Raw genomic sequence first — 26,590 nt, forward strand, 5'->3', positions numbered from 1 at the left:
TCATATACTAACATTTTAATCAGAACTGCTTCAGCTACTCAATAGTTAACCATTAGCCTGACTTTCCCTTCAACGGTAGTCATTTTCCCTTTGACATTCTCAAGTATACTCTGAATTATTACTTTCTAAATATTGTTAAAATTATTTCTTATTCTGTATAAGGTGTTTTCTAATTCTGATGATGACTCAGACCATATATTTTATCACTTTAGTTAGCCCCACAGCACCTAACAGAAAATTTGATACACAAGAAACAACATATTTATAACTAAATAAAGTGTAAAACAGTACATAATTGACTGTAGGACCAATTCATCTCTCTCTCTCTTTTTTTAAATGTTGATTTATTTTTGAGAGACCGAGACAGAGCACAAGTGGGGAAGAGGCAGAGAGAGAGGGAGACACAGAATCCAAAGCAGGCACCAGGCTCCGAGCTGTCAGCACAGAGCCTGATGTGCTGCTCGAACCCATGAACTGTGAGATCATGACCTGCATCAAAGTCAGATTCTTAACTGACTGAGCCACCCAGGCTCCCCAGCCCAATCCATCTCTTTAGAGACCACAGTCGAGGCCTTGGCCTACTGTCTAAACCAATTCTTACCTATCTTTTTTAGGAAATTGTGATACTTAAAAAGTTCTTCATGTATTTTGTGATCCATTTCTTCCACTTCTTTTCCCCAACTAGTTTAAAACATGCCACTGGGAAGTGTTAACTTTCATCACGAGTTGCAATTGATTTTTTTTTAATGTTTTATTTATTTCTAGGAGAGAGAGAGACAGCGTGAGCAGGGGAGGGTCAGAGAGAGAGGGAGTCACAGACTCTGAAACAGGCTCCAGGCTCTGAGCTGGCAGTCAGCACAGAGCCCGATGCGGGGCTCGAACCCACGAACCGCGAGATCATGACCTAAGCGAAAGTCGGACGCTTAACCGACTAAGCCACCCAGGCGCCCCGAGTTGCAATTGATTTATTGTGAGCCCTTTTTTGTTAATCTCAGGAGGCAGTTTGACACAATGTCAGTACTTTGGGGCAATAGTAAATCCTGGGTCAGAATATCCATTATCTGTAGCTAACAGAGGTAATCAGATTGAATCAAAACCTTTTAAATAGTGTAATATTATTGGTCTCTAGTAGCTCACTTTTATCCTATAATAAAGAAGTTGTATGTTTTCAGTTTTGTTTTTGCTGCTGCTCTTCATTTAATTGTTCATGCATTTAGAGGGAAAGTTGCTAATGTAAAATATAATAAATACAGACAGTTTTGCAATCTTAGTGTGGCATTGACAAGCTAGAGTTTAAGTTCAGAACACAAAGCAGACCAATGACAGCATTCTGTGGTAACAGGCTTTTCTTGCGCCCATTGTCCATTTTGTGGAGATTAGTTCTATCTCCACGTACCCAGTTTCAGGATTACCCTGGATGGATTCTTGTTGGAGTATTTGAAACTAGAATAGCCCTTTGGGCTCTTTGTAGTACTGGCAACAAGTCAGTATTATTTTCTCTGACATCATCTGTTTCTCTGTTAAGGGCTATATGGAAAAGTTACTGTCTTCCATTCTAGCAATTATAATTTTTCAGATAGCCGCATTGTAGGCATAAACTCCTCTTCCTAGGAGGGAAAAAAAATCTTTTGAACAGTATTCAGAGCATACCCAAACATGTCACTATTTGAGTTTCCATCTGTATTTGCTTACTTCTCTTTTTGCTTTCTTCTCATGCTTACCAGGCTCTCAGAATCTATTTGTAATGAAACAAACCAGACATTTAAACTTGAGGAGGCATCTTTTGCAGTTAGAAAAACAAGGAGAAAAAGAGGATACATCTTTACTTAGTGCTTTATTTCTGCCAAGTGCTTATTCTAGACACTTGTGTGAAAAGCTTCCTTTTTTTGTGTGTGTCTTAACATGTTTATTATTTGTTTATTTAATTTTGTGGTTGACAACTAGACAGGTTATGTTAATAAAAATATACATGTGGTATTTGGGTGGTCATATGCCATATGTGGGTGTGTGTAAAGTAAGGGAGTCATCAGTAAGAGTATATAGACAGAAATAGGAAGTCATCAGGTGTGGTAGTGCTTTACAAAAATTGATAGTAAAATGCCTGTCATTATTTGTAGATGTCGATCCATATATTGTTCAGCGTATGATCTGTCTTAACACATTTATTTTTTTGGCAGATATAAGTCATTCCATCTTTATTTAAATAGATTGACTTCAGCACATTAAACTGAAACATGTGTCAAGATAAATACATAGAAATTCGCTCAATATTTATACTGGATTAGATCAGGTGACTGGATTGAGGATTTGGGGTTTGTTATGGTAGAGCATATGGGCAAGTTGTAGGCTACAAAAGATGTATGGTATTTTCAATTTCCTCCTAATTATAGAATCTTATCTATATCAATAAAAGTTTATATTTAACTTTGTAAGAAGGGTATGTGGTGAGCAAAATAATTGTATGTTCCCATGCATCTGTAAAACATAAATTAGATTTTGATAAAAAGTAAATTGATTCTTGATAAAGTTCTGAATGTTAATGGGACAAACATTCCCATCTGACTCTAACCATTTTCTATTCTTGCAGTATCTTTTTCAGTGATATAGGCTGACTTTTTTTTTTTTTTGGCACCTACATATAGCAAATAACTGTGAAACATTTCAAACCTCAAAGTGACACTAAAACTGTGAAGTATGAAATGGAAGTGCCAGCGTGTGTGAGACACATTGCATAGCACTGCTCAGTAATTCAGTGTGGTGCATGCAAGAGAAATGACAACACCATTGCAAGATGCAACATGATTTATGCTTCAAAAATTAATAAATAAAGCAATCTCCATTTGCAAACACTCCCTAATGCCTTAAAGCTACCTCCTTCTATGTTTAGCAGTCCTGACCTAGTAATTACACCCTTCTCACTCCAGGAATATCTGCTGTGAAGGATAAGATTATAAATGAATACCCTCCTTGACATGTCAAGGTTACTAAATGGTTATGATTAAGGGCTTTGGCATTTTAGGCTTCTCCGCAAATGCTTGTAGTTTTCTCCCTAACATGTGAATTTAATTAGTTTTACATTGGTTTGTCTTTATATTTGTCACCTACTCCTGATGACTGCTACCTTCTAGGTAGGGTCAAATAAGATCTTTGAGTTCTCAAAATCTAATTCAGAGGCTGTGCTAGAAGTCCTGTTACATATTTACTTGCCCCTGAGACTCAGTTTGAGTATTTTTATGCCTCACTTTTAGGAAATATGTTCAGAGGGATTTGGGGTTATTAGCAAGTCTCTTGTATTCTCTAGATTAGACACAATAAGAAAGAAAGATGAGGTCCCTTGGGTCCTCCTGGTGATGGCCTTAGTGGTACAGGAGTCCTGCTAGGTAAAGCAAGTGCAGAGGAATTTATGCTTTGTTTTTGTGAAAAACAAAAGAGACAATATAAACATCAATGATAGCAGCAACAGTTCCCTATTCCTGAGTGCCTATACAGGCGGTACTTTATATGCAGATAGTTTACAACTCATTGAACACATTAGAATCTAATTTATAACACTCATAAGTATCATTCCCTAATTTTAAGAATGATGAAACTGAAGCTTAGAGAGGCTAAGTGGCTTACCCAAGGTCAGGGGTGGACCAGCCACCGCAGTTTGCTCATCCATATGCCCACACTGCTCACTTTAAGTATCTCATACTCTGGCGTGATGCATTCCTTGAAGGAATGAGCATTAGTAGTGAGTTGTTTTAAAAACTGAGAGCTATTGCAACAGAATGGTTTAGTACTAGAGAGTTTAGTAGGTACCCAACTATAAGTGAAAAGAGAATAGTGCTAAGGTTTTTGAAGTCCTAACCCAAAGATGGATTTCCCTGCCTGGTGAGGAGGGAGCATGGGGAACAGGTATGATGAGTTGTGACCTGACAAAGCTAGATGGAACACTCATGCATCTGGAAGTCAGTTCTTTAACTTCCCTCAATGTGGCTCATCTGTGAGGGAAAGGAGCGTGTCAATCCTGCTTATGTTGCTTTATATCTTTATCTGTCTGTCATCTATCTACCTACCTACCTACTATCTACCTACCTACCTGGCTATATCCATCCATCCATCCACATCCACCTATCTTGGTAAGAAAAATGAGATTTATGTATCAGAGACAGGCTTAATTATTCAGAACATCTTACCTCAGTTTCCCTCTGCCTCCTGTATAGTGGAGTTAGTACCACAAAGCAGAACTCTGCAGTTATGAATCTTAGAGCTTATTTGGGGGGCATTTAGTGCATTTGCCCTTCCTTCCCTGAAGGGGGGGGGAGAAAGAAGAGAAGGGAGAGAGAGGAGGAGGGAAACGATAGAGAGATAAAGAGGGAAAGGGAGAGAGAGAGAGAAAGGGGAAAAAGAGAGCTAGAGTGAATGCAAGAAAAGCTCACAAGTGCTTTCTTTATAAATGTTAAATTAATGGGGGGAGGGGGAAGGAGATGAAGTGAAGGTTCCTATGTCTATTAGTCTTTGGAATGTAAATAAATGTCTCCAGGGGAGGTGCCTCTAAATGTCTGTTGAGTCTCTATCTTTAACTTACTTGGTTGTTTGTCATTCAAACATTCTTTAACCTAGGTGCTAGAATTTGTTGCCCAGAAAGCCCTGACAGTACACAAAAGTAAAAATATTCATGGAGAATTATCTTTTAACACCTGTTTTAATTTTGTGTAAGGGAAAGATCAATGTTGGCTGATTAGGGATATACACCAGTATTTTTCCATCGAGTGGACCAGAGCCCAGTAAGACCGAGCAAAGTTCAGATTTGTAAGAGTCATTTAACTGTAGCCACATCTTTGGTTTTTATTGTTGTTTGTTTTTTAAGTTTCATTTTTTTATAGGAAAGGGTGGCCCAAGAAGATCAATATAAGTACACTTCTTCTGGGCAATGTTGTTAAGCCTTTGGCTATGATATTTACTTGGTAGTGATTCCGGTATTTCACTAGGGGATATCTGGCATTACTTCCCTTTTGGGGGAAGAGTGTATGCTACCTGATTTGCCAAAGGCTTAATGAGTACTGCTGTATTTTATGACTAGATAAGAGAGAAACAAATGCTTGATAGAAAAGTTTTAGGCATAAGAATATTTATTTAGCACATGATTTTGTGTTTTGTTTTCAATACATTGTGTAATTACTAAAAGTTTACATACTTGATATAGTATTTTGGTAGCACTTTATTTTATAGCACATATAGCTTTCACTTTATAACATGTTACATGTCTGCCTCATATCCTGTATGGACTATAATCAATGTCATGTTATTTGAACCATCACCACCATGAATTGTATCGAGCATTTGCTGTGTACCTGATGTTGTGCTAGTCCTTTGTATGTATTACTCATCCAGTCCTCATGGTAACCTATTATTATCATATGCATTTTACAAGTGAAGAAGATGAACTCAGAGATATGATAAAACTTCCTGAGGGTCATACTGGTGATAAAGTTCAAATTTATAGCCCTTCAAGTCTCTCTGTTCTCTTAAACATTTTTCTGTGTGATCCTAATAAGTAATGCAGTATACCCACCTAGAGGTGAGATTCAGATTCCTAAAATAGGGCATCAGTTAACATAATAATTTGTACCTGGTAGATATTGAATTGATTATACTTGAGTAAATTGTCTTAAACTTTATTGGAGTTGTATATTCTTTGTCTTCTTTTTCACTACTTTTACATTGTATTTTTAGATTTCTGAAAATAGTTATATATTTGTTGTTTTAGTGCATTTTGCATTATTGTCTTGCACACTGAGATCTCATAGTAGAATTAAATTGTACTGACAAAACATATATTAATTTCCAGTATTCTTCTTCTGACATCATATAGAACTTTATATTCTCTTTTATTTAATTCAGTCTGCTCTTGGTTCCTGGAAGAGTTTTGTTTTTTTCATTCAACATTTATTGAGTACCTAATAAATGCTAAGCTAGGCACTTAAGGTATTTGTTCAACAAATAAATGAATGATTATCTTTACTGTGTATTTAATAGAATATAAACTTTTGGAAAGTGGTGATGATGTTTTCCCATTTTATTACAACCTCCCTGGTCTTTGGCACATGGCTGAAGGAGATAATCAATTACCATTTATTAGTTGAATGATATTATATTGTGGACAATAATACCTACATGAGAATGGAGTAGAAAAATATATAGTGAAATCTGAAGTATTCAGACAACTTGTGTAGCATATCCCCTTTCTGACTAAAATTCATTATATCTGTACCTGGTAAATGCATTAATAAATTATTTCATTTATTCAATTAACACTTTTTGGGTTTCTGATTAAAATGCTATGCATTTGTTAGAGGAGGAATAAAGATATCTCTATTCATAAATAGTTAATAACATACTAGAAAAAATTCATTCATTCAATCATTCATTCATTCTTTATTAAGCATCTATTATATGGCAACCACTCTTCTTGACACTGATGATTTAGTTGTGAAAAGGGAGCTTATATCCTGCTGGGGTAGGATTGGCAAAAAGCATATGAATAGGGAAGATAATCATAAAACACAAAGATCACCATCAAGGAAATAGAGTGATATAGTAGACTGTGGAGATATATTTAGATGCAGATGTCTTGAAAGCATCTCTGAGGAATTCATATTTGATGTGAAATCTCAAGAAGACCAGTGGTGTGCTAGTAAACTAGTGCTCTGGAAAAAAAAAAAAAAAAAAAAAAGCCTGATGTAACATGCCCTGACTTTCATGGTGTAAATATCCCACTGTGGCTAATTTCAGGCTACCAAGGGTTTAACATCTCGATTGCAAAAATTTCTAAAAATTTAACAATCGGCCACTGAAAGCTGTATAAGCCAGCTGCAGCACATCACTGGCAGCAATATGAAGAGAAATCCAGGCAGTGGAAAAGCCTTGAGAGGGGACAGGAATTGACTCATTGAAGATTCTGAAAGGAAACTATTGTGGATGTAGAGTAATGGCAAAGAAGATAAGGATAGTGATATGAAATCATGTGAGAGAGATATCTAGGAATCAGATGATATATGGCCCTGTAGGTAATGGCAAGGAACTGATTTTTGTTTTAAGAGTTGTAGAAAGTGACTAAATGGTTTTAAGGCAAATGTTATGATCAGAATTACATTTTAACAAGATATGTTGAGCTCTATGTGTAAAATGAAGTAGTAGAGGCTAGAGCAAACTACACTAACCAGAAAGCTATTTTTCACTCCTATTCTTTTAAAAAAATTTTTTAAATGTTTATTTTTTGAGAGAGGGATAGAGTGTGAGCAAGAGAAGAGAAGAGAGAGAAGGAGACAGAATCTGAAGCAGGCTCTAGCCTTCAAGCTGTCAGCATAGAACCTGACATGGGGCTCAAACCCATGAACCTTGAGATCATGACCTGCACCAAAGCCGGATGCTTAACCAACTGAGCCACCCAGGCGCCCCTATTTTCACTCCTAATGTTGGGCTTAGGTTGGGTTATTATTCAACTTGTATTCACTCCCTCTTCCATCTTGGATTGGAGTATGCATCCATGACCCACTGACTGTGAGACTGGTCCTGTGCTTACTTTGGTCAATAGAAGGTAAGAAGACATGATGCAAACAATAGCTGTAAATGTATTGGTGTTTTAACTTGTCTCTTATACCTCAATCTGCCATGAAAAACTGTGTCCCAGGTAGCTGTAGTCTCTAGCCTGACCCATCTAAGCCAGGTGACTTAGAGTTGCTCTGGCCAAGCTGAGGAGCTATGAGCAACAAAAATCTAAACTTGTAATTCACTGATTTTTGGTTTGGTTTTCTATGCAGTATTATAACAGCAATTGTTGTGGTATTAGGGAAATTGGACAGAAATGGCCAAATTTGAGATATATCTTAATGATAGTTAAGGAGTTTCTGATCTGAATGGGTAGGTGTATGATAATATCATTTACAGACATGAGAAATACAAGAAAGAACAGTTTGGGAGAGAAAATCAAGCGTTCTGTTAAATATATTTGAGATGCTTAGTAACATGCAAGTTCACATGTAAGACCGTTGTATACACATGACCGAAATTTTAGGACAGGTATGGTATAGACAATAAAGTTTTAGAGTCCTTACTATATGGACATAATTTTTGTCCAAGGACGTAGATGAAGTTTCCTAAGGAACAAGTGAAATTAACATGAAAGGACTTGTGATAGAGGCTCAAGGCATTCCATTCTTTAGAGGTTTTGATAAAAGAGGATGCGTCAGCAAAGGAGATTGAAAATGAGCAGCCTGGTTTTCATAGGAGCAAAACCAGAAGAAAGTGTCAATGTACTCCCTTCCCAGGAGAGTTACCGTTGCCATTGTGTACTGCTGAAGACCCAGGAAAAAGTAGACAGAGATTTGTCCAGTGGGAGTGATAGCGTGGAAGTCATTGTGCCCTTGATGTGGTGTATGAGCAAACTGTATTGGGAGTGGATCGGAACTGAGGGTGAGGAAGTGCAAACTTCCTCCTTATGTGTAGATGGCCAGTTTAATCATTTTCCTATAAAGCAAAGAGAAGGTTTTGTTTTGTTTCATTTTAATTTTTTTTAATGTTTTATTTATTTATTTCTAGGAGAGAGAGAGAGACAGCGTGAGCAGGGGAGGGTCAGAGAGAGAGGGAGTCACAGACTCTGAGTTGGCAGTCAGCACAGAGCCCGATGCGGGGCTCGAACCCACAAACGCGAGATCATGACCCAAACGAAAGTCGGACACTTAACCGACTAAGCCGCCCAGGCGCCTCTGTTTGGTTTTGTTTTGAAGTGATAGCTGTGATGATGATGGCTGCATTAAGAGGTAATCAAAGTTAAAGACTTTTATTTAAACTTGGTCAGTTTGTTTACCCACCAAACTTACTGTTTATTTCAAATCTTTGCCACTCTCTTGAAGATCCTTATCAGACTTCTATATCCCTCTCCCAGTAAATGATCTTACCTCCTATTACATGGAGAAAATAAAGTTCTTGATGGTGAACTCTCTAGAAGCTTAGTCATAGCTACCTAAAACCTTATCTACCTTCTTTAAAAGAAAAAAATATCTATTTTCTCTATTTATGGCTAAATTCTATCCCATCCCTTCCCTTCTTGTCAGGAGTCTACCTTATGAATTACAGATTATTTCTTTATTTTATGTCTCCACCTTCTCCTTTCTTATAATATAAGCATCTTAAAGTCTCTTCATCTTAAAAATATATCAACACCAAAACATTCTTTCTCAAACTTATGTTCCCATGATGGTCATTTCATCTCTCTCCTCCTCTTCAAAATACTTTTTAAAAAAAATTTAATGTTTATTTAATTTTGAAAGAGAGAGAGAGAGAAAGCATGAACGGGGGAGGGTCAGAGACAGAGGGAGACACAGAATCCGAAGCAGGCTCCAGGCTCTGAGCTGCCAGCACAGAACCCGACATGGGGCTCAAACTCACCAACCATGAGATCATGACCTGAACCAAAGTCAGATGCCTAACCGACTGAGCCACCCAGGTGCCCCAAACCACACCTTTTAAAAGAAGAGTCTACATTTATTATTTCCAGTAAGTTTATTCCTTCATAGAAGTGAAATCTTGGTTCCACTTCTATCCTTCCCTTTAACTGTCCACCTAAGCCTCCTAATTACAAAAGTGAAAGGATATATTTCATTCCTTGTCTTAACTGTATGAGATAATGGAAATAGATTTTTTTTAGCACTGCAATTGGAATTAACTCAATTATTTGTATAATTAATTATTTAATTATTGAATTCTCTAGGATATTGCTTTCATAATCCCCACATTATGTCTTGCATCCCTGGTGCCTAGCAAACTGCTTGTTACATTAAAGGTATTTGTATTTGTTGAATTAATGATTGAATAAGTGGATGTTGGCTAAAAACACAATCCCTGTCCTCAAGAGACCACGAAAGAGTTCACAGTCTAGGGAGAAATTGGCATTCTATATAACACACATGTGCTACAAATTCCAACAGTAGAAAATCATATGACATCCACCCAGCCCACACACTAGAATGTGAAATGTCAGTAAATTGCAATCTGTCATTCTTGAGTAATGAATCTGCTATAAATTTGCAACATTAAATTTTATTCTAATTCATATGAAATTAAATAATTTAAACAATGGGTCTTAAAAAGAGAGAAAGGTGAGAAAAGCATTTTTATAATCACTCAATATACAAAATCTAAAATCTCATTTTTTGAATGAATGGTTTCTGGATTTAACCTGTGTGAAGCACTTTCTTAGTATTGTTAGGTCTCTGTGTTGAAGAGACATTAACATTCTTCTAGCCCAACTATTTTCATGATACAAAGTTCCTGAATTAAGTTTTCTGGAAAGGTCCTGTCCAATCTCTGCCAGGCTGTGACGGGGAACACTCCCTTTTACAGTATCCTATGTCTGAATTATTAAAATTCAAAATTCCAGAAAACTAGGTTCCTACTAACTTCCATTGGTCTAGCTTAACTAAGATTGGTTGCTTTTAGCCACCTGAATTAGAACTTTGGAACAGCCAAAGTATCAGCCAGAAAATATTTATTAATCACAAGGGGAAAATGTACATTTATAATAGAAATATTTGACAGTTGCCACCTAAATCAAATGCCCAAATTTAGTAACACCTTTTGATGTGATGTAATAGGAAGGACACCATACCACTTCTGTACTATTCCAGTCAAAAATACTTAATCTAGTCATAAAGAAACAATGGGGAGAATTCAAATTGCCTTCAAGATGAAAAAAGGAGGAATGTTCTAGGTCTGTGTTGTCCTGTCAAAAGGAAATGCAAACCACAGATGCAATTTAAAAATTTTGGGGGGCCACATGGAAAAAGGTAAAAAGAAACAGGTAAAATTAATTTCATGAGTTATAAAATAATATATAATATTATATATAGTATAATATTCTATATATAGTAATATAATTAACTAAATTATATATTTAGTTCAATATAGGAAAATATTACCTAAATATTTAAATAATATAACATTTTAATTTGAAATATTATATTGTAGTAAATTTTAGAAAATCAGAGTGTATTTACGCATATGGTACATCTTCATTCAGAATAGCCACATTTTAAGACTCAGTAGTCATAGTCTGTTGGCTACCATATTCACAGTGTATTTCTAGGTTAAGATAGATCTAAGAGATGTATATTATCCTTGTTTAGATCCTGGATTGAAATAAATAAGCATCTATAAAGGGCATCTGGGGGACAGCTAGGGGAATTTGTATAGTGAATTTATTGGATAATATTATTTTATCAATGTTAAATTCTTGGGTGGGGATTATGAATGTGTAAGAAATGTTCTTAGGAGCTATACAATAAAATGTCATACTGTTTACAGCTTACTTGCAAATGGTCCAGCAAAAGATAAATTATGTATATACAGGGGCACCTGGGTGGCTCAGTCGTTTAAGCGTCCAACTTTGGCTTAGGTCATCATCTTGCGGTGCATGGGTTCGAGTCCCGCATACAGTTCTGTGCTGGAACAGTTCTGTGCAGCTCAGAGCCTGGAACCTGTTTCAGATTCTGTGCCTCCCTCTCTCTCTCCGCCCCTCCCCCGCTCATGCTCTGTCTCTCTCTGTTTCAAAAATAAATAAACTATAAAAAAGAATTATATACATACATTTGTATATGTGTGTGCATAGACATATCAGTAAAGTTATAAAAATTGATTTAAATGACTACATTAAGAAGGTTAACTTATTGGGGGTGCCTGGGTGGCTCAGTCAGTTAAGCGTCCACTCTTGGTTTCAGTCCAGGTCATGACCTCAAGGTTTGTGAGTTTGCACCCCATGTCAGGCTCCGTGCTGAGAACATGGTGCCTACTTGGGATTCTCTCTCCCTCTCTCTCTGCCCTTCCCTTGCTTACACACACACACACACACACACACACACACTCTCTTTCTCTCTGTCTCAAATAAATAAACAAAAAAGGTCACTTAGTAGATCAATATAGAACAATGAGAGGATATACATTTTCAGACAAATATGGAACATTGTGAAAATTGACTACACACTGTTTTATGGAGTAGGAGTCAATAAACTTCAAAGAATTTAGAATTGTACATCATGTCTGATTACAGTGAAATTAAATTTAAAAACAGTGACAGTGAGGTGTGCCTAGGTGGCTCAGTTGGTTAAGTGCCTGACTTAGGTTCAAGGTCATGATCTCACTGTTTGGTGTCAGCACAGAGTCTGCTTCAGATCCTCTGTCCCCCCTTCTCTCTGCCCCTCCCCTGCTTGTGTGTGCATGCACACATACTCTCTCTTTCTCAAAATAATAAACATTAAAAAATAAGTAAAAACTCATAATGAATTAAAAAGTTAAAAAATGACAATGATAATTTAAAATCCCATAATTTGAAAATCAAGGATTACTTATGGAAAGTAAGGAGGATGGATTGGAGGGTACTGTAGTTTGAGGAAAGAATTCAAGGGAGGAAGGTATTAATAAGTGTTCAAAGGAGAGAAGACAGAGGTCTGTTTTTGAGGCCCTATGTTTGGGAAAGGATGAAAGGGATTTAATGAATGATTGTAGGAGGAGATTGAGGGAGAATGAGTATAAGTAACTTCCAAGTAGATGGATGGATGGTAGTGTTATTAATTGTGAGAGAGACATTTTAATGGGGATGTCTTGGGACATGTGTATAGACATAGTTGGTTATTCAGATTTGACACCTGAGAGCAATCTAGAAAGATATATAGATTTTGTGAGGCATCTACACTTATTTAGATGATAAATTTAGCCATGGGCATTGGCCAAATCATTCAAGTAAAGGGTTAGAAGGCAGCCAAAGAAAGAGCTGTGGGGCATACACAAGAGTTGGCGGTGGTCAAAGCAAAATGAGTCCATGAAGAGACAGGCAAAATAGTCAGAAGTGAAGAAAACAAATGCTGATTGATTCCAAGTGAATGACTGGTCCATTGCATCTCAACTCTGAGGAAAGCGTGGTACATAGTGTTAAGTCACTTCCAATGCCATATGTTTCATATGTTTGATTTCATTACAAAAACCCTGAATATTTACTGCTTTACCTTTATTTTCTTTTCCCAGTCTCCCTGTTTGTCTCTTATTTACCAATCATTCTAACCAGAAGTGATTTATGATTTACTTTCCAGAATTGAATTCTAGAGTTTGTTATAATTGGTTTAGAGACTAGATTTTACATAAAGGGAATAGTTATGAACTCTGAGATAATATAATTTGCCCAAAGTCACAAAATAAGTCTGATTCCCCATCTAAAGGCTTATTAAACTAATTAGAAGTAATGTTGGATTTTTAAAATATGATTTAATTGCCTTTCTAGAAATCTCTTTTTTTAAAGGGATATAACTATACTTATTGTTTTATTTTGGATGCAGTCCTAACATGATTTAGTTAAATGCTACTGTAGAGGACTTTTAGTTTAGCATTTATAAGGATCATGCCTGAAGTTTTTAACAGATTTTATTAAAAATGGGCATATAGCGGCATCTGGCTGACTCAGAAGAGCATGCAACTCTTGATCTCAGTGTTTTGGGTTCAAGCCCCATGTTGGGTATAAAGATTATTAAAAAAATAAATTAATTAAAAAAACAACAAAATGGGCATATCTTTTGCTTTATTAATTATTATAGTAACACAGTCTTACTTACTTTAGCATCACTGTAACATTCACTCCTTAGATCTTTGGATCACACATTCTTGTGACCTTTCCTCCCTATCCTTTGTCTCCTTTGCTTTTCTGCAGTAATTTTTGCTGTTAGTCGGGCTATCCATTGAGAGTGCCAATCATGTTTATTAATTGTTATGCCTTACATATCCCGTCTCTAGGACTTAGCATAGCAATTTTCACTCAGTAGATATTCCTGAAATAAAATAAATATGCATATTGAGTGTCATATTGATTAACAATGCAGGCTCCAAGGACTGCCTCTCTGGGTTTGAATATTGACTCTATGTACTGTTAGCTATATAACATTGGGGAAGTTAATCTCATTCTCTGATTCATTTAACTCATCTGTAAAATGGGGATAATAATAGAACCTAATTTATGGTGTGCTTGTGAGAGTAAAATATGATAACTCATATGTAGAAATTAGCACACTTAGCATATGGCAAATATTTTTAAATGTTTCTATTTTTAGGATCCAAACTTATAAGTTCCTTCCCTACTTCTTCCTCTTAATGTATTTCTCCATCTACTGTGTGTCTTTACATCAAGTATGTGTTTTGAGGTCTTTCATTACCCTCCAAAGTAAGCAAGACAGAAATGATCCTCTTTCTCTGATTAGGCAGCTGAGGGCTACCCCCTGCAGCTACAGGGGCTGTAGTGATGAATGAACTTACAGTCAGAGTGATAGAGGTTGGAGCCCTGCCTCTGTACTTTTTAACTTCCCAGATCTTGGGTAAGCTGCTCTCCTTCCGTGTAAAAAAGAGTAATCACTGTACTTCACCAAAAACACAAACAAACGAAAATGCCAAAAACTGGTTCTGAGGCTTAAGTGTGAGACAATTTACAAGGAATACTAATCAACATCCCTGGTATATAAATAGTCAATAAATTTTAACATTCTGTTTTCCACTTCTCCAAATTTTTTATATTCTGTGTTATTTTAAATCTAAATTAACATAATATAGTTGACTATGCTCTTCTATTTGTTAGTATTGACACACCAACTACTTTGTAAATATTTCTAAAACAGGGTTTCACTTCCTAAGTTCCCTGTATCTTTAATATATCTCTTATACCTGAGCTGGTAGCTAGAAGGTGCTTAATAAGTATTGACTTAATACTTTGTTATAATGTTTCAAACTATATTAGTTCTCTTATCTACACAAAGTAGAAAGGAATAGGCATTTTAAAATATTTATGTCAATTTCTCTTTAGACTCTAAAACTTGATTTTTTTTAAAGCAGAACTTTGCCTTTTCTGGACTTCAGCCTTGCTCTATCCAGCTGATGAATATTCCTACTTACATTAACTAATGATTGCTAAATTATTTTAAAATAGGAAGCTATCCTTAAAAGCTAAGTCTTATGTTGATAATGATGATAATAATGCTGAAATGTATAAACTGGGCTGTTGGTATTCATCGGTATGTGCTGTGCTGCTGCAGACAATTTGTGGGGAGCTATCTCCTTTCTGATATATGCAGTTCATTTACTCTATACTTTCAGTACTAAATTTTAGTAATTGCATAACATCTAAGGAGCATGGGGAAAAAAGAAACACTCAAATGTGTTTTTAGAGTATCTTTGTGTTGGTAATTTGTTTGAAAAAATATTGTACCCCTTGTTATTAAAAAATCTGTGATTTGCAATTTAATTCAAAAAATGCACTTAGAACTTGAAAACAATGAAGAGTATACAATTAAAGGGTTTTTTATTTTTTTTTTTTGCTTCCAGAACAAGTTAAACTGGGTAAAATCGTGACTAATATTGAATCAGTGAGTAAAAAAATGGAGAGAGAAAAGCATCAGCACCATGAGAAGGCCAGGTAATGAGTAATTAGCTAACGTGTCAAAAATGTATAGTTTTATTCTACTGTGCCAGTACTTCCTGACCAATTGTTGTAGTTTCTCAAGTCTATTAACACCCTGTGCAGGAGGCTAATTTATCCTTCTGCTTGAGTCCCTTAAAGCATATTAATTATCAAAATTTTAGTTTTCAGTTCAATTAACTTTTGAACTGGAGGATGTCTGAGTAGTTAAGCAAACCATCTGGGTTTTACAGTGCATAAGCTCAAATCCAATTTGTGGCTTTCTCAAGAAAAATGCCATATTTTATGATAATATTACATAAGTTTGGAATTTTAATAACTCATCTGTAGCAATTATGGAACAGAGTTAAGTTATAATTTTTCTTTTTGATTTAATAATTTAAAGTTAGTCTTTTTCTAACAGAAGGTGAGATTAATCCTGTAGAACATAGTTTTAGGACAGGCATTTGCTTCTGCTTTTTCCAAAGGTGTGTGGAGATGGGTCAGTTACTTTTCTGAATTATTCCACTAAATAGCATGATCATCTTCAAGGTGACTTTACAATTGTGTACATAACTGTTAGCCCTTAGGCTATAGAACCTCTAAAGGCCCTTCAGCACATTTTGTAGGAGCATTTATATTTGTAGAATATCAATGCTGCTCTGTTAAAATGGATTTTTCAGTGGTTTGTTTTACATTATTTCATTATGTAACATTGTCAGAAATTTGGGGTAGTTGGCACAGTTATAAATAATAAAAATTTGAGAAACTGTTGCCCTGGCTGTAGAGAATGGCATGAACCTTCCAACATTAATCCAGCAATCTGTGCTTAACACAAGGAGATTGATGCTCAGAAGTCAACATTTTCTTGGCATAAGTGTAATGTGATATTCAAATTTGGAAGCGTGGAATATATGTAAAGCTCTAATAGTAAGAGTTTGGTTTTATCCATGATAGGGGAAGATGTTAATTGCAAAGGAAAAGAAATGATTATACTGGGAATTTACCAGTTAAAAAAACAATTTGCTTTTGACCTTAATTTAAACCAAGGCTCAGGTTGGTCTAGCAGAGTGGTAACTGCTAAAAGAGTAGTTAATAGACCAATTTAACCAAATAGTTTAGAATTTCAAGTAAGCTTTTAACAACTAGGAAAGTTAACTGAACTAATTTGAAAATCTACCATTTTCTGTATATTTCGATGGGACTGAAAATTCAAGAAAGAATAATCAAGACTTAGGGAAAAGTGGAGCACTCATTAATAATAAATCTGATCAGGTAGAAAATCTTTCAGTATGTCTTTCTCAAGAGAGTTGAGTCTTTCTCAAAGAATTGTTTCTTCTGCAACTGGTGGAAGATCAAGGTCTCTTGACACCCTAACTAACATCCCATTTTTAATGAAAACATGTCCTACCTAATGAGGAAGATCAACACCCTCTGAAATTAAGAGCAAGTCCATGTACTTCCAGTAACAGCCTGGGGCACATAAAGCCTGAACTTCAATCCACTAGGGTTGCTTTGTCTTTATTTATAGCTAGCTTATGGCAGTAACTTGTTTCCTACCTTGCAGTTAGCTTCATTTCATTAATGTTAGAAGTGTGATGGGAATACAGAAGGAAAGACAAATAAGTGTTCTGGGACATGGTGACTCAGGGTGTTAGAAAACCTGTGCTTAACTAGACAAATAAGATGCCATTAGAGTGAAATTTTTACTGAACTCTAGTTCACCACATAATAAAGATAAGGAAACTTAGCCATGAGGATATAAGCAACAGAAAGGACAAAAGAATCAGTTGGAAATCAGGTAGGGAGTTGTTAACAATGCAGGGACAGGTTCCAGCACTAATTAGCAAGAATTGCCCAACTCTTTGTGAGACTTTTAAATTTCTGTTTAATACAAATAAACCCCTGTGAGGGAAGCTGTATATAAACTACTTACAATTCCCCTGAAGATGCCTTGGAAAATACTAATTTCTAAGGGTGACACATAATATTTTTAAGTAGACCATAAAAATATTGGCTCCACAAAAGAAATTTCCTTGGAAAATACATAAAGAAATACAATCTTATAAATGTGTGATTTCCTTTCCCCAAATTTCTCTATGTTTGATTTGAAGAGCAAAACCAAAATTGAATACCTCTGCATTTTTAAATTTAAGGGAGTGAAGTTCTTCAATATACCTTTGAATTTTAACTTCAAAGATTACCATACATTAACATACTTTTTTTATGACAATAATGATAAATGTGAGTGCATTCTAAATGTTAATTTGCCATCAAGGAAATTAATTTTCGATGCACCTATTTATTAGAGCTATTTTTGTTGTTTTTGTTTATATTTGGTGCATTTGAAGGTATGAATGACAACCGCATTTCTGTAAATGCATTCTGTAATTCAGGCACGTGAGACCAGACCTCTTCCCCTAATTTTGTGACCATTGGGAGTTTCTTATGTGTTACAGGACAATTTGTATTTAGGTTATTCTGATCAATTTCATAATAAGATGAGAAGATTATAAAATAATGATAGAATCCCTCACTGCATTTCACATTTCTGTTGAAATGACCCTGCCATTTTACCTTAATATTTGTAAAATATTTTGCTTAAGTGGATGAACTGTGGTCTGCTTCTGTTAGAATCTTTCATTAATAGAGAATCATTGAACAATGCAATTAATAGTCCTAATTTGGAGATTTAAATATATAACCATGAGCCAGACAGAAGAAAACAAGAAAACTGTGATTGATCAGGTATCTTGGCCCTTTTCTTGGTGACATACAAATAAAGTCTAGAATTTTAAATGTGGTTTTGCAAAGCTGACTATATACCCAAGCCTTTCATATTTTCCCTTGACTATATGATTTTGTCATACTGGTGATACCTCAGTTCTTTGGCCAACGGCATGGATGTGACCACATGAGTGACGGTTAGACTAATTAGTCATTTATTTACTATTGATTGTCAACTGTATAACAAATGTAAAACTCTGCCACAGAGTCTTTCCTCAGAGACCCTAGTTTTTTGATGGACAAAATGTTTTAAAATCTGAAAAATTTCTTTAAAAAAATATTTTTAATGTTTGTTTATTTTTGAGAGTGAGAGAGACAGAGCATGAGTGGGGGAGGGGGGGAGAGAGAGGGAGACATAGAATGTGAAGCAGGCTCCAGGCTCTGAGCTGTCAGCACACAGCTTGATGTGGGGCTTGAACTCACGAACTGCAAGATCATGACCTGAGCCAAAGTTGGATTCTCAACCGACTGAACTGCCCAGGTGTCCCTAAAATTCTAAAAATTTCTATAACATTTATATAACATTTGAACTAGCAATTCCATTTATAGGTATTTATAATAAGAAAAGAATTGGATAGGTTCACAAATATGAATTTTCAAAGAGTTTCATCTTTGTTTATGAATACCAAAAAAGTAGAAGCAACTCAAAAACCCAGTAAAAGGAGATTGGTAAATAAACCATCAGTATGTTAAATCCATGCAATGGAATGCTTTGTAAAGGGTCAAAATGACAGTGTGCATCTTTGTACATTTACAAATAAAGAAATTCATGATATTAAGTAACAGAAAGTGAGCTAAAGGTTTCATGTACATATATGTGCAAATAAACATAGAGAAGGTATGAAATATAGTACACGTGTTAATTATGGCAAATGGAATTAGTATAAAATAGTAATAAGGAGTTTAGTTCTTGAGGTCCCACTACTTGGATTCAAATCCTGGCTCCACCCATTTTTAACTGGGATAATTTGAACTATATACTACTTAACCCTTAAATGTCTTAGTTTCTTCATTTGTGAAAGATGTGGTACACACACACACACACAGGAATATTACTTGGCAATCAAAAAGAATGAATCTTGCTATTTTCAACAACGTGGATGGAACCAGAGTATATCATGCTAAACATAAGAAGTCAGTCAGAAAGATAAATGTCATATAATGTCACTCGTGTGGAATTTAAGAAACAACTGTTGAATATAGAGGAAGGGAAGAAAAAATAAGATAAAAACATAAAGGGAAGCAAACCATAATAAACATTTAAATACAGAGAACAAACTGAGGTTGCTAAAAGGGAGGTGAGTGGGAGGGATAGGCTAAATGAGTGATAGGCACTAAGGAGAACACTGAATGTTATATGCAAGTGATGATTCATTGAGTTCTACTCCTAAAACCAGTACTATACTGTATGTTACTAACCTGAGTTTTAATAAATAAATTAAAAAAATAAAATAAAATAGGTATAATAATAATAAAACCCCAGAGTCTTGTTGTGAGAGTTAAATGTAGTAAGACACAGACAGAGCTTAGAATAGTGGCTGGCCTTGAAGAAGCATTTAAGGTTTTACAAATATGACTAAAATAATAGGGTGGTGAGTTTGGGCTAATTTTTATTTTCTTCTTTTTGCTTATGTACATTTGGTAAAATTTCTACATGGTACCCAGTTTTTGAATCAGCTGATTTGGTTAAATCTCGCCAAGTCATGATAAGAAAGCATGTTACTTAAAATCTCTTGTGAAACAGAGAAGACATAGATATGATGTTTGTTCATTTTTCTGATTTTTGTTTTCATTCAGAAAGCACATGTTCCTCTTTGTTATCCATGCTCTGAGCCAGCAAAATTTGGTATTATTTTTGTCTTCATTCGATAAATATTATATATTTATTATGTAACAATATAATTACCTATAAACATATATTTTCAATAATATTTATAGAGGGTCTACTGCAGGGTGCTGAGGGTCCAACTTCTAACTCTGCAGAGTGCTGAGGGTACAGAGTGCATAGTCTCTATTGATAGAAGATAAGTGGATTTTTCCCCATGATTAGCATCTAATACTATAACATTGTTCTCAAGTGTTTGCATTACAAAGTAAAGATTACAAATCACTCAAATCTCTACCTTTACATTTTAGAAACAGATTATTGGTCTCACCATATGCCAGCCCCGTCATCAACCTTGGCTTGCCCTTACAACCTATGACCTCTTCCATGGGGCTTCTAAAAGAACATGGTGAGTATCGTTCATAAGTGTTAATAGCAACGCAGTGACTTTCATTATTTCACATTCATTTAAAATGTAGTGTCAAACAGCTAGTATTTCCTTTGAATACTGTGTCAAAAGATAAAGAGATTTCAGAAACAACTACTAATAATTCATTTTCAGCTCTTTTATTTGAACTTGAGAGATTAGATTTTTTTAAATTTTTAATTTTTTTATGTTTATTTATTATTGAGACAGAGAGAAACAGAGCATGAGTAGCAGAGGGGCAGAGAAAGAAGGAGACACAGAATCTGAAGCAGGCTCCAGGCTCTGAGCTGTCAGCACAGAGGCTAACATTAGGGCTTGAATAAATGAACCTCAAGATCATGACCTGAGCTGAAGTCAGACGCTTAACAAATTGAGCCACCCAGGTGCTCCTAGATTTTTAAAAAATATTTCTTTATTTTTGAGAGACAGAGAGAGAGAGAGCATGAGTGGGGGAGGAGCAGAGAGAGAAAGAGAGACACAGAATCCAAAACAGGCTCCAGGCTCTGAACTGTCAGCACAGACCCTGATGTGGGGCTTGAACTAGGGGGAATGGGAGATCTTGGCCTAGGTTGAAGTCAGTCGCTTAACCGACTGAGCCACCCAGATGCCCCGGATTGGATGTTTTATTTTTATTTATTTTTTGTTATAATTTGTTTTCTTTTTTTTTTTAATATTTTATTTCTGTGAGTGAGAGAGAGAGAGAGAGAGAGAGATAGCGTGAGCAGGGGAGGGAGAGAGAGAGACAGACAGACACAGAATCCAAAACAGGCTCCAGGCTCTGAGCTGTCAACACAGAGCCAAATATGCAGGGCTCGAACCCATGAACCGTGAGATCATGATCTGAGCTGAAGTCAGACGCTTAACTGACTGAGCCACCCAGGTGCCCCTATAATTTGTTTTCAAATTGGCTTCCATACAATACCCAGTGCTCATCCCAGCAAGTGCCCTTCTCAATGCCCATCACCCACTTTCCCCTCTCCCCTACCCCTCATCAACCCTCAGTTTGTTCTCTGTATTTAAGAGTCTCTTATTGTTTGCCTCTGTCCCTCTAGCAGATTGGATGTTTTTAATGTGTGTGAATATTGAGGGTTTTAGAAAATTATAAGCATAAATTACTTATAATTCTATAAGTTCTTCTGTTCTTGAGTTATTATTATTTTGAAAAAATACATAATTATTCCAAAGAAAATATAGATGATTCTAACTCTCTGGAACTTGGTGAGTTGCTTAAAGACAGACCTAAGGGGCTATTGATCCAAAGAAACTATTTTGTAGTTTTCCTCTTTTTAAAATTGTTGCTCATGTTCTTAAGCTTCAGGCTGTCATTAAGAGAAAACTCTTATTGTAGAGTGGGACTTTGATTGATATTGAAAATTTGCAGAAGCTTCTTCTTGCATTCTTAAGACATTCTTTCATAAAATTTGCCTTATCCAGCTGCAATTTTCTCTGTTTTGATTATTATAAGGAATTCAAGCATTAAATGGAGGCTCAAGTACCACAATTTCATTAATCCAACCAATATTCACCAACACTTTAAATACTTGTGAATATAATGTTGGAATCTTGAACAAATGCTGTTTAAACTTGAATACATGTCTGTTTAAAATTTTTGAATGTTGAATTGAACCATAGCTTAAATTCTTTTAAGGCTTGATCAGGTAGTTTGAGGTCCCAGGTAGTGTAAAGAATGTGGATCTCAGCAGAGTCTAGAATTGAATATGTGTATGAAGAAGTAAATGCTGTCAAAAATTCTTCATAAAGTATAGGATCTAATGGGTGAAATAATATAATCTTGATATCTGATAACTGAGAAGGCTGAAGTTTTCCAGTCTTTAACTACCTCATAAGTGAAAGTTCTATGATATTTAGTTTATTCAGAATCGTACTAAGCATTGATAAAAATCTCTTTTCAAATACCATCAAGGTCAGATAAATCACATGTTTTCCTCCTTTTTCTTAGTTCATTGAAGGGTTCACTAATTCTCATGGCTTTACTCTTAATGTAGAAATTTAAGTCTTTTAGCATATACATGGAACTTAATCTACAGGGGCTTGACCACTGGTTTTTTTAGTGCCAAAGAAGAGACAGAAAATCCTTCTAAAATGTTTATTGAGAAAGTCTCAATTACTAGCTGCAGATTACTGTGAAATTGTGAGTAGAAGGCCAGCAAAATGGGCAGTCACCTACAGGATGTGTTTTGAGGTTTGCTAAAGGTTCTGTCCATGGAAAAATGTTCTGCTGAAATATTTGGAATATTTACTAATAGAGCCATAATAACTTCATGGGAGCTAAGGACTCCCTCCCTGTCTTATCACATTGGCACAGAATAGGCATTAATAAACATTTGTTGAATGAATGGATGAATGAATGAAGACAAATTAAAAGAAGCCACCCAAATGGAATATTTTTCCATATGTGTCTGTCTGTTTCTGCATAATAGGCTAAAATAAAAAGATGAGTTTAGGGAAATAAAATACAAAAACAACAGTGAATATATACCTGCAAAAAACTGGCACCGGACACTTTTCTTTTATAGTGCTGGTTTACACTGATTATGTGTAGACTGCAGAGATACCATAAAAATAAGTAAAATGTAATACATTTCATTTATATGCTTTAAAACCAAATTGTTGGGCAGATTATTAGTTTTATGATATAAGTCTCTCAATACTCATATAAATTCATGGGGAAGTTAGAAGGTTAAATATGCTGAAAGTATAAAAATTTTCAGTAAAATATTATTTCCAAATGCTATATGGTAGCTGTTCTTTTTTACTTAAAGTGAAATGTATTTTAATAAGAGTGGAAATTCCATCATTGCTTTGTTTTATATGAATTTTTGAATTTTCGTTTTATTTTGCTTTGTTTACAGCCAAACCACTCTTTTATTATGACAACTTTTTTTTTTTGTAAAGGCAGAAATATCTGAAAGCTTGTGCTCAGCAACTTACTTTATATAAGCTATTAGAGAAGTGTGAAAAATGTTGATTTTCTTTTAATAACCTAGGTGTGGTCCTGGCTTTGTGTCTTAGGTGAAAAATAATCAATACTTTATGAATACTTTTTAAAATTCATGTTAATTTTTTAGTTCATGTTAAAGCTTTAGTGTACAAATTTGTCCAGGAAAACTTTTTCTGCATACCACTATTAACATGGTTTAGTTTCACTGAATGTTTGAAACAGTCACTGAAGTCTATTTAATAAGAGAATGTAACTAAAATTGCGAAAATTGCACATCTGTGGTTTCCTCAGGGGTACATGGTAATTTACTGGGCTCTTAAAATTGCCTGATTCTTTTTAGAATAAATAAATTATTCTTTTTTGTAATTTAAATTCAAGTTAGTTAACATCCAGTGTAGTGTTGGTTTGAGGAGTAGAGCCCAGTGACTCATCTCTTACATATGACACCAATTGCTCATCCCTAAGTGCCCTCCTTCATGCCCATTACCCACTTAACCTTCCCCCCCTCCCCCACCAACTCTCCTGTAGAAACTCTCAGTTTGTTCTGAGGGTTCATAAGAATCTCTTACGGTTTGCCTCCTTCTCTGTTTTTATCTTATTTTTCCTTCCTTTAAATTATTCTTTTTTAAAATTTATTTTTTTAATTATTCTTATTAAAGGAAAAAGGAAAGGAAATTAGAACATGGGAGTTAAGACAAAGTCATGATTTCTATTCATTAGACTTATGTATATTATTATGTATGATATATAATAATTGTATCTTATATATATAAATATATATATATATATACTTTATATTACTTAAAGCCTTGACTTTTTTTAAATATTTTTTTATTTTTTAACTTATTTCTGAGAGAGAGAGAATGAGAGACAGCATGAGCAGGGGAGGGTCAGAGAGAGAGGGAGACACAGAATCTGAAAAAGGCTCCAGACTCTGAGCTGGCTGTCAGCACAGAGCCTGAAGCGGGGCTCGAACCCACAAACTTCGAGATCATGACCTGAGCCGAAGTCGGACGCTCAACCGACTGAGCCACCCAAGTGCCCTGAAGCTTTGACTTTTAAAGTGGTACAATAGTTCCCCTTTGATAGTACCAAATCCTATATATATTATGTGTACATATACAGATGTACCTATTGTAAAATTCAATTTATAAATTAGGCATACTAAGAGACTAACAATAACTAATAATAAAACAACAATTATAACAATATACTGTAATAAAAGTTACATGTATGTGGTCTCTCTCTCAAAATATTTTATTGTACTATACTCACCTTCTTCCTGTGATGATGTGAAATGATAAAATGTCTATTGATGAGATGAAGTGAGGTGAATGATGTAGACATTATGACAGCATTAGGCTTCTATTTACCTTCTGACAGTATGTTAGAAGGAGGATCATCTGCTTCTGGATCCTGGTTGGCCATGGGTACTGAAACCACATAAAGTGAAAGTGCAGGTAAGGGGGCTATATTATAAGCACAGTAGTGAAGGCACTGAAGTTGTTCTAGTTGCTCTAATGAGATTAGAATTCTGGCTCTGCCAGTTTCTAACTGGGAAACCTCATCCAAGTGACTTAATCAATCTATGATTCAGTTTCCTCCTTGATTACATGGGGAATAATAACAATACCAACCTCAAAGTTTTTAAATTATGCTTATAACATGTATAACATACATCCTGGTGCTTAAGAAAATTGAGCTCTGACTATTAACCTCAGTTCCCTAGATATAAATAATAAAGCATGTATAGACTTGAGAATGTGGTGTTTGGTGACCTAACTCTGACCCCATGCTGAAGGATATATTACTAGAAGCATAAGACCTACCTCTTTAACACACACTCAATCCTATCATAGCATGGAACTCAGGAAGTGAGCTTTTTTGTTATTGTGTAAACACAATCACTCTGACCTTTCCTGGATTCAAAGATTTTTGTCATTATTGTTGTTAGCATCCTGCTCTAGACCTTGAATCTGCCTGTTTACTCTGCAATTTAAATGAATTTCGTAAGTAACAGTGAAATTGATATTCCTCAAGCACCCCTTTCACTAGTCATTTCAGAGCTTTACCTCCATATTTATGATTTTAAGGGAATAGGCCTATGGTAGGAGCTCTTTAATAGAGTTTTTCAAAATAAAGTTCTGAGTAGAAGAGAAATGTGTCCAAAAAGCCCACCGTGCTCTACATGAGGTCCAGCTCTGTGTGTAGCCTGGTGTGAGTCCCATCAGTTCTTTGGGCTTTAGTTTCACCATCAGTAATCTTCAAGGAAAGAATGAAACTATCTTCAATTGAAAGAACAAAAGGTTAGAATATTTCCCTTTCTTGTAGGGCTGCTTCTCAGATTTTAAAATCTCTGTACATAATTATTGACCAGAGAGAAGTGGACCAACCCCCAGCCTTTGCTCTTAGCAAGATTTCTTACCTCACCTGACTTGGCAGATTTACAGCCTTGAGACCCTTGGGATGAATCTCATTAAGTTTTACCTTTAACTCTGTCTACATCAGTGTCCATAAGACACCTAGGACTTCCAGGTCACCTCTTATCATCAAAGCCCCACTTCCCTCTCTCTAATTATATATGCCTTTTTCATGACCTCATCCCTTACCCTTTTTGCTCCTAGAAACTGTTTACTCTTCTCCCTGGAATCATAGCCAGTAACCAGCAAAAGCCCTAAATCTTTACCCTCTGCTAAGTGTTCCCTTCATCTCTTGGTCTCACTGAAATCTGTGCTCTGTCCCTAGACCTGAGGACATTTCTTTCTCTTCTGTTCTCTCAAGTGGTGATTGTTCTCTCTCCCACACCTCTCTTGTCTGGGATTGGAGATGGAGAAGTGACCTTATTCCTCATGCTTCTTCCAGACCATTCTCCCTTCCTCTTCTCTAACATAAATCCAGCTTTGAATCCCATGTTATCAAATGATATCCTCCATTATCTCGTCTTCTTACAGTAATCTGTTGGTTTGCATCCATTTTCTCATATCTTAAAGAATTTAGCCCCTGGGCCCTTATGGCTTTCTCTAGCATCAGTCTTGTAATAACTGTGATTTGGGTGACCAAATAAATAAGCTCTCTGACTCATTGGCTTCTGCATTCCTTGAGCCCTTTTCCTTAAAAGATTTT

At 35.5% G+C, this 26,590-nt stretch overlaps 1 protein-coding gene across 1 annotated transcript in view; it reads left to right on the forward strand.

Annotated features, from left to right (window-relative positions):
• Positions 1–26,590, forward strand: part of IQCM (IQ motif containing M) — a gene marked incomplete at its 3' end in the record, with an annotated part of 223,658 nt that overhangs the window by 100,202 nt on the left and 96,866 nt on the right. The window contains exons 5-6 of the mRNA XM_039223934.1: positions 15,394–15,484; positions 20,390–20,487. Coding sequence (XP_039079865.1) covers positions 15,394–15,484; positions 20,390–20,487 — 189 coding nt within the window. The remainder of the gene's footprint in view (positions 1–15,393; positions 15,485–20,389; positions 20,488–26,590) is intronic.

This window comes from Hyaena hyaena, unplaced genomic scaffold (genome assembly GCF_003009895.1).
Source record: "Hyaena hyaena isolate Hyena2069 unplaced genomic scaffold, ASM300989v1 scaffold_1511, whole genome shotgun sequence".
In the NCBI taxonomy this organism is placed as follows: domain Eukaryota; kingdom Metazoa; phylum Chordata; class Mammalia; order Carnivora; family Hyaenidae; genus Hyaena; species Hyaena hyaena.